The sequence below is a fragment of the Musca domestica genome, unplaced genomic scaffold, assembly GCF_030504385.1.
Source record: "Musca domestica strain aabys unplaced genomic scaffold, Musca_domestica.polishedcontigs.V.1.1 58, whole genome shotgun sequence".
Classification (NCBI taxonomy): domain Eukaryota; kingdom Metazoa; phylum Arthropoda; class Insecta; order Diptera; family Muscidae; genus Musca; species Musca domestica.
In genome coordinates, this window is record NW_026712360.1 from 2,522,994 (window position 1) to 2,537,190 (window position 14,197).

At 36.1% G+C, this 14,197-nt stretch overlaps 2 protein-coding genes across 7 annotated transcripts in view; both read right to left on the bottom strand.

Moving 5' to 3' along the window:
* Positions 1-1,015: 1,015 nt before the first annotated feature.
* On the bottom strand, positions 1,016-11,045 carry LOC101889170 (uncharacterized). 3 transcript variants are annotated; one of them, XM_059128859.1, is made up of 11 exons: positions 10,066-10,240; positions 9,847-9,964; positions 7,464-7,646; positions 7,144-7,374; positions 6,385-7,064; positions 6,204-6,324; positions 4,706-4,923; positions 4,230-4,637; positions 2,588-4,157; positions 2,403-2,519; positions 1,016-2,340 (listed from the first exon to the last, which is right to left on the bottom strand). In XM_059128859.1, the coding sequence occupies exons 3-11, from the start codon at positions 7,626-7,628 to the stop codon at positions 1,336-1,338; spliced, it is 4,515 nt and encodes a 1,504-aa protein (XP_058984842.1). In that variant the 5' UTR covers positions 7,629-7,646; positions 9,847-9,964; positions 10,066-10,240; the 3' UTR covers positions 1,016-1,335. The 3 variants fall into 3 exon arrangements, with proteins under 3 accessions (XP_058984842.1, XP_058984844.1, XP_058984843.1); XM_059128861.1 differs by lacking the exons at positions 9,847-9,964; positions 10,066-10,240 and adding an exon at positions 10,764-11,045; XM_059128860.1 differs by lacking the exon at positions 10,066-10,240 and having other exon boundaries at positions 9,847-9,976.
* A 1,558-nt stretch (positions 11,046-12,603) lies between these two features.
* Positions 12,604-14,197, bottom strand: part of LOC131805592 (prominin-1-A-like) — a 43,992-nt gene continuing 42,398 nt past the window's right edge. For 3 of the 4 annotated variants that reach the window (XM_059128925.1, XM_059128923.1, XM_059128926.1), the window contains one exon: positions 12,604-13,073. In XM_059128925.1, coding sequence (XP_058984908.1) covers positions 12,965-13,073 — 109 coding nt within the window. In that variant the 3' untranslated portion in view covers positions 12,604-12,964. Of the gene's footprint in view, positions 13,074-13,276; positions 13,334-13,390; positions 13,469-13,529; positions 13,797-14,197 lie in introns of all 4 variants that reach the window. The other variant, XM_059128924.1, reaches the window with a different exon arrangement.

Below are 14,197 nucleotides of genomic sequence, written 5' to 3' on the forward strand. Positions count from 1 at the left end.
TTTGCTTGCCCAGCCTTTAATACACCCTCTAGAATATTTTCCCGATAATATTTGGCATTTATTCTGATGATTATTATCTGATTAATACGAGCGGAGAGCGACCATCGGCTGTTATGGCGGTCCACACCATTACCATGACCGGCGCATGAGTTCTGGTTGGCAACCGAAGGTGCACATTTTCAGCTGACCTAACCTCTTTGGCAAGTAAACACGATTGGATCATTTTGTTTGTTTACAAACTGCTGGACAACGAATGTTTTCTCGCCGGAGAAAACCAAATTTCGCAGTTCATCAAACGAAGTAACTCTTTAGCTCTTTTGGGCCTATTTTCTTTCTGTTGCGTTGTAAGTTCTTGTAAGTCTTGCACTTTCAATGGCTTTACCCGAGTTCATTTTTCAATATTTGCCGAATGGAATATTGCGATATGTTCAGCTAACGAGCCATTTTTCGGTCACTGCGAAGCCGAGTTTCGATCAAGTCGCTTCTTTACTTGTTGAACTATTTCTCCTGATGTTGCTGTTTTCTTTCGTCCACCTCCTTGACGTCGGGCTACGTCGCCAGTATCACGGTAACGAGGGATGGTACGAGACACAAAAGATTTTTTCACATTTAAATGCTGCAGTGCTCTAACGATAACCACTTGTGGTTTTCCAGCCAAATATAAAGAAATCACGCTATAACGCTTAAATTCCATCACGAATAACTTTTTTTTGGAAAATGCTCACTAAAATGCTTTTGTCCGCTTGTAAACAATATATTGAGCTGTCACTGGAATAATTTTAACAGCTGTCGGACCTGTGGCTTAGAAATGACAGCAGTTTGCAATTGGTTGCAGTTTTTTCATCTCACCCTGTAATCGTCCTTAAATCGAGATAGCGTAAATAAATTTCTTTTATCTTCTCAATGCTGCAAATGTCGTTATTTTCTTTCCAAATCTTAAAATAAATACTCTGCACGGACTTTGCAACATTGTAACAATGTTGTGTATATATATTTATATTTTATTATTTTTTTTTTTTTGTATAAATTTAATGATTATTTAATTGTAAATTATCATTTACAATATAATATATATATTTTTAGAATATTTTTGATTGCTTGCTTTTACTTTATGCTTACTAGATTTGAGTGGGTGTTTGTGTTTCTTAATAACGCTTAAAATATTCACATAAAAAATGCACAATCAAAGAAATGACTAAATAATAACAAAATACATAAAATAATTAAAAAGGACGTTAACATGTTTTGTATACAACTAGAATAGTCTTGAAGAAGGAGAGCATAAGTACTGGACTGTTTGGTGCTGGGGTGGGCCGCCGTTGTCGGCATTGGTTGTCATGCTTGGTAATTGTCGACGACATCGCGGCCCGACGCAGACGATGACAACGATAAACGGCGATCCATGTCTTTGTAAAGTGTGTTACCATTCTCTGTATCGGCAGACGCCTCACTGCCAGATCTCGAAGAATAATCACCCAAATCAACTGTATCTGGAGAATCTTCTTTGAGTATGGGAGATTTGCTGGGTTGTTGAATGATATTTAAATTATAATAGACGCCCTCGTCATCTATGGTATAGAATTGGCTAAAGTCGTGGTTTGCGAACAACTGCATGGCCTCGTTACCATCCAGTTTATAACATGACAATAATTCGGCCTTATCCTCTGGCCCTGTTAGATATTGCCAAAAACTTTCTTCGGTTTGCTGCTGCTGTTGCATCTGTTTTACCTCCGATTCGAAGACTTCGCCATCACTGTTGCCATCCGAATCAAACGAAGAAGCTTGCAAAGACAAACTTTTACAAAATGATTTTTTCATTTCACTACGGAATACCGCCTTCATATTGCGATTACGGGTCAGCACATGGGTGGCATCAACCTCTTCGGCACTTCTTTGTGATGAAAATCTAGAGCTATGTCTTTTTTTAGTATTGGCAGTCAAGGGGTTGTTGAGTACATAAGATATGTTCCAAAAGCATATTTGTCCCGACACGCTAACAAGTACATCAGCTTGTGGTGAAAAATGCAAATCGTGAACGGGACTGGTATGCGATTTTAGGCAGAATATTTTGTCAGCCGTAAACTTATCATCTGTGTTGTTGAGTTTATAGACATTGATGTCACCGCAAGATACAGGCGTATTGTTGTTGGCAGTTTTTAAGTCATGGTTGGGCATCATACAATGTTCAGAGGTTTGGGCTTGTGGTGATGTATTCAATCCCACGGCAAACAATTTGCCATTGGATGAGGCAGTTAAACATGTTATTTGGCAGTTACTTTCTTGATGTGAATACAGTGATTTACACTCGACATTTGATCCATTGGCGCGCAGGGCGTAAATCTGGAAAAATAAAACAATTCAAAAAATCTCTAACCAATAACAATTGTTGAATTTTTCTATACCTCCACCTGGAAATCCTTAAAACCCAGGAAAACCATGCCAGCTTTTAGATCGCAATCGGCCAAACCATTTAAAGCTTCAGTTCCAATATTGAAATGCTTCAAATCTCTGGCTACGAACTGTGTGTAAAGGTCAAAATACAAAATGTAGCTGGAAATAATTTACATTCCACCACATCCCAACTTACCACAATGCTGCCAAATGCATTTACCAACATGTAATGGTTATCCAAAAACGCATAGCAAAATTTCGCCACAAAGTCGATTCTCTGCTGACAAAGTCCACTATTATTATTTAGAATAATTATATGAGTGTTTGAGTCGGAGGTGGCGATTAGGGTGTCACCATGAATTAATCTAAGATTATTTACAACTACTGACTTTTGCAATTCTCCGACGTATTTGTGTTGATGTAAATCGTAAATACCTTGGCTTTTGATGGCAACAAAAGCCTTGTCGCCTTGGCAACAAATGGCAGTTATTTGTGGCAGTGTTAGATTGGGTATCTTAAGGATATTCCAGTTCTTCGCATCGGATGTTGATATCTGATGGATTCTATTTTCGCTATCAATGGCATAGAGGTAGCTCTGGCCGCCATATGTGGCAACATCGAACATACGTTTACCCTTAAAACGTATGGCGCTCCGTTGTTCGCCCACCAATTGATTGCTGTGTGCGCGGTTGTGCTGCCAATCCAATTTATCCGCTGCCTTGCATAGACCCAGTAAATAGATTATCGTTTTCCTTTCTATGCCACATGTAACCATACACTTGTACTCCTCATCGTCCAAATCGTAAATATCAATGGAGGTGACGTTCTCACTGACAATACTCTCCAGCACTTTGACCGGCTTGGATAGATCGAAAACATGAAGACCCGGATTGGAACCCACCATCAAATAGTTGTATTTCAATGAGTATTTGGCACAGTTGATATTGAAGTTATTGTCCTCGAAAAGCACCTCGATGCTTCCGCCCACATAGCCGGGATAAAAACTGGGACTCAAGCGAACTATGGCATTTTGATAGACCATCAAAATGCAATCGCCACACACTTCGTAGTAGATAAAATTCTTAAGGACACGTGGCCAATCGAAATTTATATTCTCCTTTCCAGTATTGCGTAAATTTATAAAAGTTATATCTACCGGGGTTTCAGTGCTGCCATGTAGGATCATATAATGGGTGCAATTGATTTTGCAAATACACTTGATGTCCACAATGTCTGTTTTGAAGGGCACATAGAAGTGATTGGTTCTAAATTCTTCATGTGTCCAATCGAATACAATAATGTCACCATTGTCCAAAGCCACGTGCAGCTTATTGTCCGGCGATTCCATATAGAAGGCCACTATATGCCTCAAGCCCATAATGTCATCGTTTATGCACTGCTGAAAAGTACAGCTGGCAATTTGTTGACGACAAAACTTGTATTCGCCCAGATTAAACTTGCTCGCCGAATTACGGCGCTGGGCAATCATGCGGCGTTTTTCATCATAGATTTTCCACAATTTCAGCTGGCCCTTTGAGTCAAGAGTCAACAGGTGATTGGCATCGTTAAAGGGTTTAATATCAATAATATTGACAGGCGATTCCCTTATCAACTGCACATTGGAACACAAAGTGTCCAACGATATATCCACCAGATGCGTTTCATTGTTATGCAGAACGACTATGCAAATGTCACTGTCCAAAATGCGTATAATTTTACAGCTGCTGTGTAGTTTATGTATAAAACGGCGCTGATGGAAACGGCCTCTATGGGAAAGGAAAACATTTGTTTGGAAGTTCTGCAATAAAAACAAAAACGAAATACAATTTATAACTTACGTTTCCTCGAACCACATTCTCCTTGGAAATTGACTTATTTGCTTTGAGGCCAATTGCCTGATCATCTCTTCATTAGCCAATAAGGCATATTGTAGTAGACAACAGTCGGGCGCATGCAAAAGTTTCTCCTCCACTTTGGCCAAGAATGTAATCAGTTTGTCCATGATATTCGATGTACAATTCAAGGTTATTTCTTTTTTATAGTATTTCAGATCGGCAATTGTATTGGCCAGACCTACATGGCGCATTTTTTGTCCTAAAAATCCAAAATCCATATAAAGGCGCTGGAAAAGGTTGATATAATTGGCACCGTACAAATGATAGCCCAGACATTGAAAGAAATAGTTATCATGTTCGGGAGCAAAATACAAGTCCACATCTATGCGTATATCCAAATGTTCTTCAACCCTTTGAAATCATAAGAAAATTTTGCAAATTAATGTTGTGATCGAATTGTAGTTGGTAGCAATACCTACTTGTAATAATCGATTACGGCACGATGCAATTGCTGGGCATTGATAAGATTTTGAATGCTGGGACAGTTTTTAATGTACGAACTGTAGATATAACGTAAGCTACAGACTGTGGTATCATCATCACTCAATAATTCCTTTTCAAGAAACGATTTACTGTGGAGCTTTTCTATGATTTTTTCCGTATCGGAGAGATTTTTTTGCCACAGGTTGGCCAAAAGCTGGGGGTAGGGGAATAAGAAAAAAAAAAAAAAAGAACAATATTTAATTTTAAAATTACCTAATTGTTACATAACTAGTTCTTTTGGATAAGAACACGTGCGCACGTGCCTTTTCCCCAACAATGAGACATAATAAACTTCTTTTACTGATTCCTAATTTAGCTACATTTTTATACCCTCCACCATAGTAGGGAGGGTATATTAAGTTTGTTCTTCCGTTTGTAACACCTCGAAATATACATTTCAGATCCCCCAAAGTATATGTATATATATATATTCTTGATCATATAATGATAAAATTCTATGTCGATGAAGCGATGTCCGTCCGTCTGTGGAAATCACTCTAGTTTCCGAACGAAATGAAGTAGGTAGAATTTAGAATAGGTAGAAAGTAGAATTTAACTCAAATGTATATTATGTCTGCAGGACTTTTGGTATTGAAAATAGGCTATGTAGGTCCAGGTCTTCGTAAAGGCTCTATATAACGTTAGGATTGATGATTTTAACGACATTATTCACCGGAATTGTTTCAAATTTGCTATTTGAAGTTCGTAATAGATACTACAGCCTACGACAGGAAATTGTCTGTGCAGGTCCAGGGCCTCGTATAGCCCCCACATAACAGTACCTCCCGATATTCGGTATTTTGATGATTTTAGCTACCTTATTCACCGGAATTGTTTCAAATTTACTATTTGAAGTTCGTTATGCATACTACAGCCTATGACAGAAAATCGTCTGTGCAGGTCCAGGGCTTCGTATAGCCCCCACATAACGGTACCTCCCGATATTCGGTATTTTGATTATTTTAGTTACCTTATTCACCGGAATTGTTTCAAATTTGCTATTTGAAGTTCGTAATGGGTGCTACAGCCTATGACAGAAAATTGTCTGTGCAGGTCCACGACTTCGTATATCCCCCACATAATGGTACCTTCCTTTATTCGGTATTTTAATGATTTTAGCTATTTTATTCACCGGAATTGTTTTAAATTTGTTATTTGAAGTTCGTAATGAATACTACAGCCTATGACAGAAAATCGTCTGTGCAGGTCCAGGGCTTCGCTTACCCCCATATAATGGGACCACCCTATTTTCGGTATTTTGGTGATTTGAGCGACATTATCCACCGGAATTGTTTCAAATTTGCTATTTGAAGTTCGTAATGGATACTACAGCCTATGAAAGAAAATTGTCCACGCCTTCGTATAGCCCCCATAAAACGACACCTCCCGATATTCGTTATTTTGATGAACTTCCAACTTTTTTACTTGTCTTACCTTGACTGGTATTTTGGCACAATGTGGAAATATTGATAATGTGGCATACAATTGCAATTGCTCCGGTGTTAATAGCTGTAACGAATTTTCTATATCACGTCGAAATTTTTCATCGGGTATTCTAGAATGAAATGGCAAGATAAGGTTTTAGGATTTTCTCAATTTTGTTTTTCGAACTCACTGTAATGTATCCAAATTCTTTTTCCATTCATCCCAATTGGAACGTTTATATTGCAATTGCCTGGCAATTATGCTCAAAATATAGGGATCGGCATTGCTGGCATAGTAAATATCACTGGCATATTCGGGATTCACTTCACGCCATTTATATTTTCGTATATATTTATCGAGTAACGTGTGGAATTCCATCAATGTCAAACCTTCGGTTAATTTCATTTTCAAATTCACTTTATCTGGCAGAGTATCATAGATTTTCTGATTGCGAGTTATTATCAAGCGTTTACAATCCAATTTGAAAACGGACTCGGCTTTGGTATTTTGCACATTGGCCAGCACGAGCAGGCACTTTTTGTATTCTTTCGATTCCAGCAAGTGTTTAATTTTAACTTGAAGTGTTGAGATTTTATCTTTAATATTGGCGCATTGAATCTCATTGAAATTAAAGTCGGGATTTAATTTGAACATCAGCTGTTTGAGGGCATTGTAATCCTCTTCAGGGTTTGTACAATAAATACAATCAATCCAGAATATGTTAAAGCCCATGTGTTTCATGACCCTGAAATCGGAGCACACATCGATTGCCAGCCATTTTTTACCACTGCCCAGATCGCCCAAGAGCACAACACTGTTGTAGGTTTTTTTCGGATTCAAAAGGCGAAGTTTTCGCCCTAGTGCCATAAACTTTTTTACAAAAGACACATGGAAGTTTTAAAACAAAATTGACTTTGTTATTAGCATTGTGGATGGCAGGCATACTTACAGGCTTTGTGCGATGTACATTGTACTGAGTGTGCGCTTCATTCTTGCTCTGTATGGCACGTAATTTTTCCAAATACAATTCTGTTTTATCGCTATGATTTGTAACTTCACTTTGAATTTTTTCCACAATCCACTTATAGTCATAGACAATGCCATCGAGAAATTGTGTTATTATCTCATCGGGTTTGGCAACCAAGACCCATATAAGATGTTGAATTTGTTCTTTGCCTGTCTGTTATTGAAAATAAATAAATAAAAAAAAGTGGAATGAGTACAGATTAAACGAATGCAGGAAAACATTTTTTTTTTGTTCCCTCTTACCGCCTTTTCTATATAGTCCAACTCCGTTTTTGTGAAACAATCACGTACTTTTTCCTTGACATCGGCAAAATCGAAATCTTTTTCAAAATCCTTGATACATATCTGCAGGATCTCACCATATGGTATGGCGTCTATTTCACTAGAACTGCGACTGTGGAAGCTCATTTTGGGGGAATTGCTAAACTGGAATACAAACAAAACGAAAAAGAGTTAATACAACATAATACAAATGTTTGGAACAATGCAACTTGAGCAGATTTGAGAATTTAATGTTTGCTGTTTCATCTATTTATGGTCATTTGGCACACTCAAGCCATTGAAATTTTGATTTGAAAGATTTGTTGTCGCTTTAAATTTCCATGAATGAATGGATGAATGCTTTTTGTATGTGACGTTGTTGTTAATGAACACTGGGAGTGTTGGGTGAGGTGAATGTATGTGTGCGTAGATCAAACAACATGGTTTGTTTTCTTTTCATTTTCGTTTCGTTTTCAACAGGTGTTTCCTTTAATTAATTTGCACAAAGCAACAATTTTATATTCAAGAAAAGAGGATTGTCCTAGGTCAGTTTGTCGGCTTTGTGATGGTAATGGTAATTATGACACCAATAATATTTTTATACCCTCAGCCATATGGCTAGAGAGGGTATACAGGGTGAGATAATTTTTAAATTTTCTTTTTAAATTTTATTGAATGAAATCAAAAAATGTCGGAAATAGCATCAACATTTAGAAAAAAAATTAGATTTGTTCCGATTTGTCACCTTTGGCACGAATTATGGCTTTCGAACGGCCAATGAAACCGTCACACACTGCCCGAATGTTGCTCTGCGGTATTTTGGCCAATTCCCGACGGAGCGCTTGCTTGAGCTAATTGACACTTTGGTACTTTTTAGTTCTAATAGTCCAATCGATTGGTATCTGGAGATTTTGGTGGCCATTGTGCGCTGGAAATGAAGCGAGGAACCTCATTTTGTAACCCTTCTTGTGTGGCGCGTTCTGAGTGCGATGGTGCTGAGTCGTGTTGGAATGTTCAATGTCTGCGGCCAAAATGTTTGCGTGTCCAAGGCTTTAATACACCCTCCAGAATATTTTCGCGATAATATTTGGAGCTTGAGTTCTGGTGGCCAACCAAAGGTGCACATTTTCAGCTGACCTCTGTGACAGGTAAACACGATCATTTTGTTTCATTACAAACTGCTGGACAATGAATGTTTTCTCATCGGAGGAAACCAAATTCGGCAGTTCACCACTTTCGGTCAAGCGAAGCAACTCTTTAGCCCTTTTGAGTCTATTTTCTTTCTGTTGCGGTGTAAGTTCTTGCACTTTTTAGAATTTGGAATTTCAATGGCTTTACCCCGATCTCATTTTTCAATATTTGCCGAATGGAATATTGCGATATGTTCAGTTTACTAGCCATTTTTCGGCCACTGCGAAGCCGAGTTTCGATTAAGTCGCTTCTTTACTTGTTGAACTATTTCTCCTGATGTTGCAGTTTTCTTTCGTCCACCTCCTTGACGTCGGGCTACGCTACCAGTATTACGGCACGAGCGATGGTACGAGACACAAAAGATTTATTCATATTTAAATGCTGGAGTGCTCTGGTTGTGGTTTTCCAACCAAATCTAAATAAATCACGCTATAACACTTGAATTTCATTACGAATAATTTTTTTTTCTGGAAAATTCTCACCAAAATGCTTTTGTATGCTTGTAAACAATATAATGAGCTATCACTGGAATAATTGTAATAGTTGTCGGACAAGTGGCTTAGAAATGACAGCAGTCTGAAGTTGGTTGCAGTTTTTTCATCTCACCCTGTATGGAAATGGAATACTTCGGTCGACTATATCTGGTACATTTTCTAAAAATTATCACATATCTCATATAAATTTAAGGAAGTAACCAAACCTGACACGTTGCAATATTAATATCACATTTAATTAGGTCCTTCCGAATCTACTCCATAGAGGGTCAACAATTTGAATAATCATAGCAGAAGTCAAAATATATTTAAATAATCGAACATTAGCAGAGGTTTTCGTGTATTCTTCCAATTTGATAGTAAAACTTTCAAGCTCTCAAATTTACAGATATATTTTAGCCGTTTTAACACTAAAAACCTCACAAAGAAGTAACCTCGATAAGTATGAATCACTTTACACAAATTCTCCATATAAACGTATTTTTGTTAGGAGAAGCTCTGCTAAATTTTCCCTTTTGGCCTATTCGTGTTGGTGAATAAACATTTTTTGGTAGTAAATCAATTTTAAAATTATTAATCATTTTTCATTAGAAATTGCATTGATTATGTATTTTATCTATATTATCGATAACCCATTTCATGGTGGCACAAAAAAAAAAAACAAAACGCAATAAACTTACGTTAACATAATGGAAAAATTTTCCGTGTGGTTGCAAATCTCTTTTTACATTCTATAACATATTGTGGTTATTTATTATAAACAAATTGTAACGTAAAACATCGAGATGCAGAGTGAAACTAAAATTAAAACAAATGAAGCACCCGGTAATTTTCAGGTAATAATGACTAACGAAACGTCACGAAATGGTATAGAAAAAAAAACAAAAACATTTGCATACTGAGTACTGAGTGTATGAAGTAGACAAGCGTAGGAATCGATGGGCCGCCGGTAGAAGTAAACAAAATAGAGAAATAAACACAACCAGACAACAAGTGTTTAGATGGGATGGTGCTAACAAAGCAAAAGGTTAATGAACTTGGCAATAAACGAACGAAACCGAGATTCACATGTGAATCAACTATTACACAAATCGCCTAAACAATATTTGAGAAGATCCCGAATTTATTAAACTATTTACGGTGCATGTACATATATAAATATTTGTTAAAGACATACAAAATACATTTAGACATCATTTCGGACACTTGTTATGTGTGTTATTAATAAATGACCACCACAAATATTATGCAGGTAGCCCACGTACGTTGTGGGGCGCAGCAGAAGGAGCAGACGGCGTATGGACAAGCATGAAATTTTGCATCGAGCAACACTGTTCAAGTATATTTTGTCGTCTTTGTTTAATTTAGTAGATGATTTTAGAATCATCACATAATAGTAAATGCACACAGGCACAAACATACACACACGCACACATTCATTCAAAGTTTTTCACAAAGTGCATTTTTATTATTCACAGATTTTATGGATAAATCCAGGTCAATATTGTTCTTAAGAGAAATCCAAAAAAAAAAAAAAAACCGTATATTAATACCATTAAATAAGTTTTTCAAATATTTTTCTTAATTATATACACACATAAAAATATTATTTTTTTTCTCCAGATTTTATTCCTTGGTTCGTTTTTCCTTTATTTGGAAAGATGATAATTCACTTGTCACTACAGGGGAATTACTTGGATATCGCCCAAGTATATTTTTAAAAAAAATATGGTTTTTCAGACCATGTTTTTTGTTTTGTCAATATAAAATTTATTTTATAATTTTTTTTTGTACTGTTTATCGCCTTTTTTCCTGATTTTCTTGTAAAGAAATTGTTTTGCCTTCGTCGCTGACTTGACTTTGTTGTGTATAAGAAGAAGAAGAAGCAGGATAATTCAGTTTGCATTGATAACTTGGAAATTTGCATTGATGCGATTTCACGGCGTTGCGTTTTGAGCCTGGCTTAGATTTTTGCAAAAAAGGGGTAATAGTTCGGTTACATATCGATTTTTTGAAGCCATTAATGTGGCGTTTCCACTGAACTTGATTCGCTCTCTATTCGTTGTTTGACCCTTAACTATGAAAAAACTACATTATTCTTCACACAAAATTTCCTGAGCGAACACTCATATTTGTACGTTGTTCAAATCAAATTACTCTCAGAACAACGAAAAAATATGTCCCATCCCTAACAAATGAGAGCATTTATCGAAAAAATAAATTATGACATTTAAAAATTAAAAATAGAAAAATTTAATGAAATTTTAAAAATTTTTGGGAAGACTGAAAATTATGAATGAAAACTGCAATGTTGAATGGCGTATGTACATTCAAACGAAAGTACATTTTGTTTTCTCTCTCATTCGAGGTACGCATTTTATCCACAAGTTGAAATTTCCACAGAAAACTGCAAACAAAAGAGGCAATATTTTCAAAAACTTTGTATCGGCAGAAAAAATGTTTGACAAGTGTCTCTCCAGCAAAATTTAAAAATAGAAAAATACAAAAATATGTTCAAAATGTCAACATTTGCACTACAAGTTGAAAACGTGAATGAAAATTATAAAATTAATGATATAATAAATCTTTGGGAGAAAAACAATCATTTCTTCTATTCATATTAGTGAGAATTTCATGTATTTTCGTATAAATTCCCATTAATATCAACAAACAAAATTTTTGAAAAAAGGAATTATTTTACTATGAATTACGAATCGTGCCGTATGAACGGGTTAATTTGTGTACATAATTCTGAGAGCGAACAACGTTGTTCGGTTTCTAATGGAAACATGCTATAACAGTGATTATTGACCGATTAAAATAAATTAAATACTTCCCATTTTTTTGTTGCTGCCCATCTATAACCGTTATCAGTATATGTGTAAATATTTTAAGGCTCTACGCGAGTTAGCTAATGTTTGTTTAGGTTTATATAGACAAGGTTTCCCCGTGTTTACACTGGACAAGACAGTTGAGATTAGGCATGGTATAAGAATACAGGTAGACGGATTGACACAGCTGTTGGAACAATAAACTGTCAAACAACTCTTGCAATTGAAATTTTTGAATAAAAAATTATTCAAATTTGTAAAAATTATTGAAAAACGCATATTATATTAACCTCCGATTGACGTCGAAAAAGAAAATGTATAAAATAATTTAAAATTTGAAAAAAACATTTTAAAATTTTTGACATATCAATGTTCCCCAGCGTTGATACCTATATTTTTCTACCATGAGATTAGGTATCAACAGAGAAAAACAAGAAACAGTGTTTTATATTGAAACAAAATATTGAAAATCTTACAACCATGGTAGAATTAAGATTGTAAATTCATGAAATCATATGATTACATTTTTTTTTTAAATAATTGTCAAAATGTTTATCACATTTAGTTCCATGTCCACTCTATTTAAATTATAAATCCAACTTTTTTGGTAATTGTTTTTTTGATCGATTTTATTTAGGCATTCTTATAATCTTATTTCCTACAAAAAACCGTAAATATATACTTTTTAAGTTACAATACGATTTTAACTTAAATACAAAATAGAACTAGAATTCAATTTTTTTTTCTTACAAAAAAGATAAACCTCTTAAAAAATGAATATTTTGTGGTAAAATCGTGCATGTGGGCTTGCAAATACAGTACCTAATCATTCCAGTCCATAGCTGAGGCACATATGTACGTAACTCTAGAAGGATTTAGAGACACAACAAGTTCTCCTCATGGACATAAACAACTAAGTAGTGTATTGTGTATGTTTTTTTTTTTTTTGAGATGGAAATAGTGTCCTTTACTCGTCAAGATCATGAATCATATACATGGGATTCGGTGAGTCACAATCTTCGAAGACAATATCATCATCTTCAGCGGTCCAGCGAACACTACGAACATCGCTAAATCTAGATTTTTTGGTTGGTGTTGTTTTTTTTTTTTTTTTGTGTGAAAGGTGGAAAAGAAAGAAAAAGAAATTAATGAGATATGTGGGAGCAATCATTAAACTTTGCGATGCAGACAAAGGTTTGTTTCTGTTGTTGTTTCTTTTTTAGCCGGATTAGAACAAAAACCAAAATGACATAGAAAATTGTTTTAATAACGAGAGAACCTGTTTGTGGGCGGTGGCGGTGGTGGGGGAGCCGAGCGGGGCGGTGTTCTTCGAGCTCTAAAATATCACAATAATCAGTAAAACATAACAACGAGCTGGTTTGAGGGGACTTACGCTTCCACGGCTTGTCTTGAGGCGGTGCTATATGTATTATCATCATCCATGTCGAAATCCTCAGTATCTCGGCGCCTTCTGTAATTTATATAAGTTTTGATGGAGAATAATTAAAATCAGATGGGGTAATTGGACTCACAATCCTTTGCCAGCCTGACTGCGGTTTTTGACAATATTTGCCACAGCCCTTGTGGTCAGGGAGACACGTGATTTCAGTCTGGGCGGAGTGCGTGGCATGGGCTGGGCCGGCTGAACATCTGGTCTTGCCGAAAGAACTGGTGTCATTGATCTTTGAGAACGCATATCGCCACGTCGCGGTTCACTGCGCCCTCGGGCTTCTTGCGGGGAACGCCAATTGTTATTATCCTCATCATCTAAATTGAATTCTTGTGTACCTTGCCGGCGCCTGAATATTAACAATGTATTTTTCCATATAAATAAAAGCTTTTAAGCAAATCTTAGATGGATAAATTCAATAACACATTTTTGGTTACATTGATTTGAGCTAGGAAAGAGTTACACACTTAGGACATGTTTACATTGACACCAACGGTTGATTACTTGGACTTTGGTGTAAACGTAGCCTTACGTGGATAAGACAGAAATGGTAAATATCTGTAGTAGAACGGGTATAACAACAGGAAAGAGATTTCAAACAATTCCAATCAAGGTTGTGAGCAACAAAAGGCAGAAACACATACAAGAATCGCTTTCTGAAATGTCATACACCCATTGCAATAATATATTTTGACAGCACATCTGGTGATCAGCTGTGATAAATGATGTTGGTTTACGGTGAAGCAGATA

Excerpts from the sequence above, each read along its gene's own strand:
- LOC101889170 (XM_059128861.1), bottom strand. The coding sequence starts at position 7,628 with ATGAGCTTCCACAGTCGCAGTTCTAGTGAAATAGACGCCATACCATAT. Across the intron at positions 4,158-4,229 it reads AGAATGTGGTTCGAGGAAAC|AGGCCGTTTCCATCAGCGCC; the intron begins GTAAGTTATAAA and ends CCTTTCCCATAG. Across the intron at positions 2,341-2,402 it reads TTAAGGATTTCCAGGTGGAG|ATTTACGCCCTGCGCGCCAA; the intron begins GTATAGAAAAAT and ends TTATTTTTCCAG.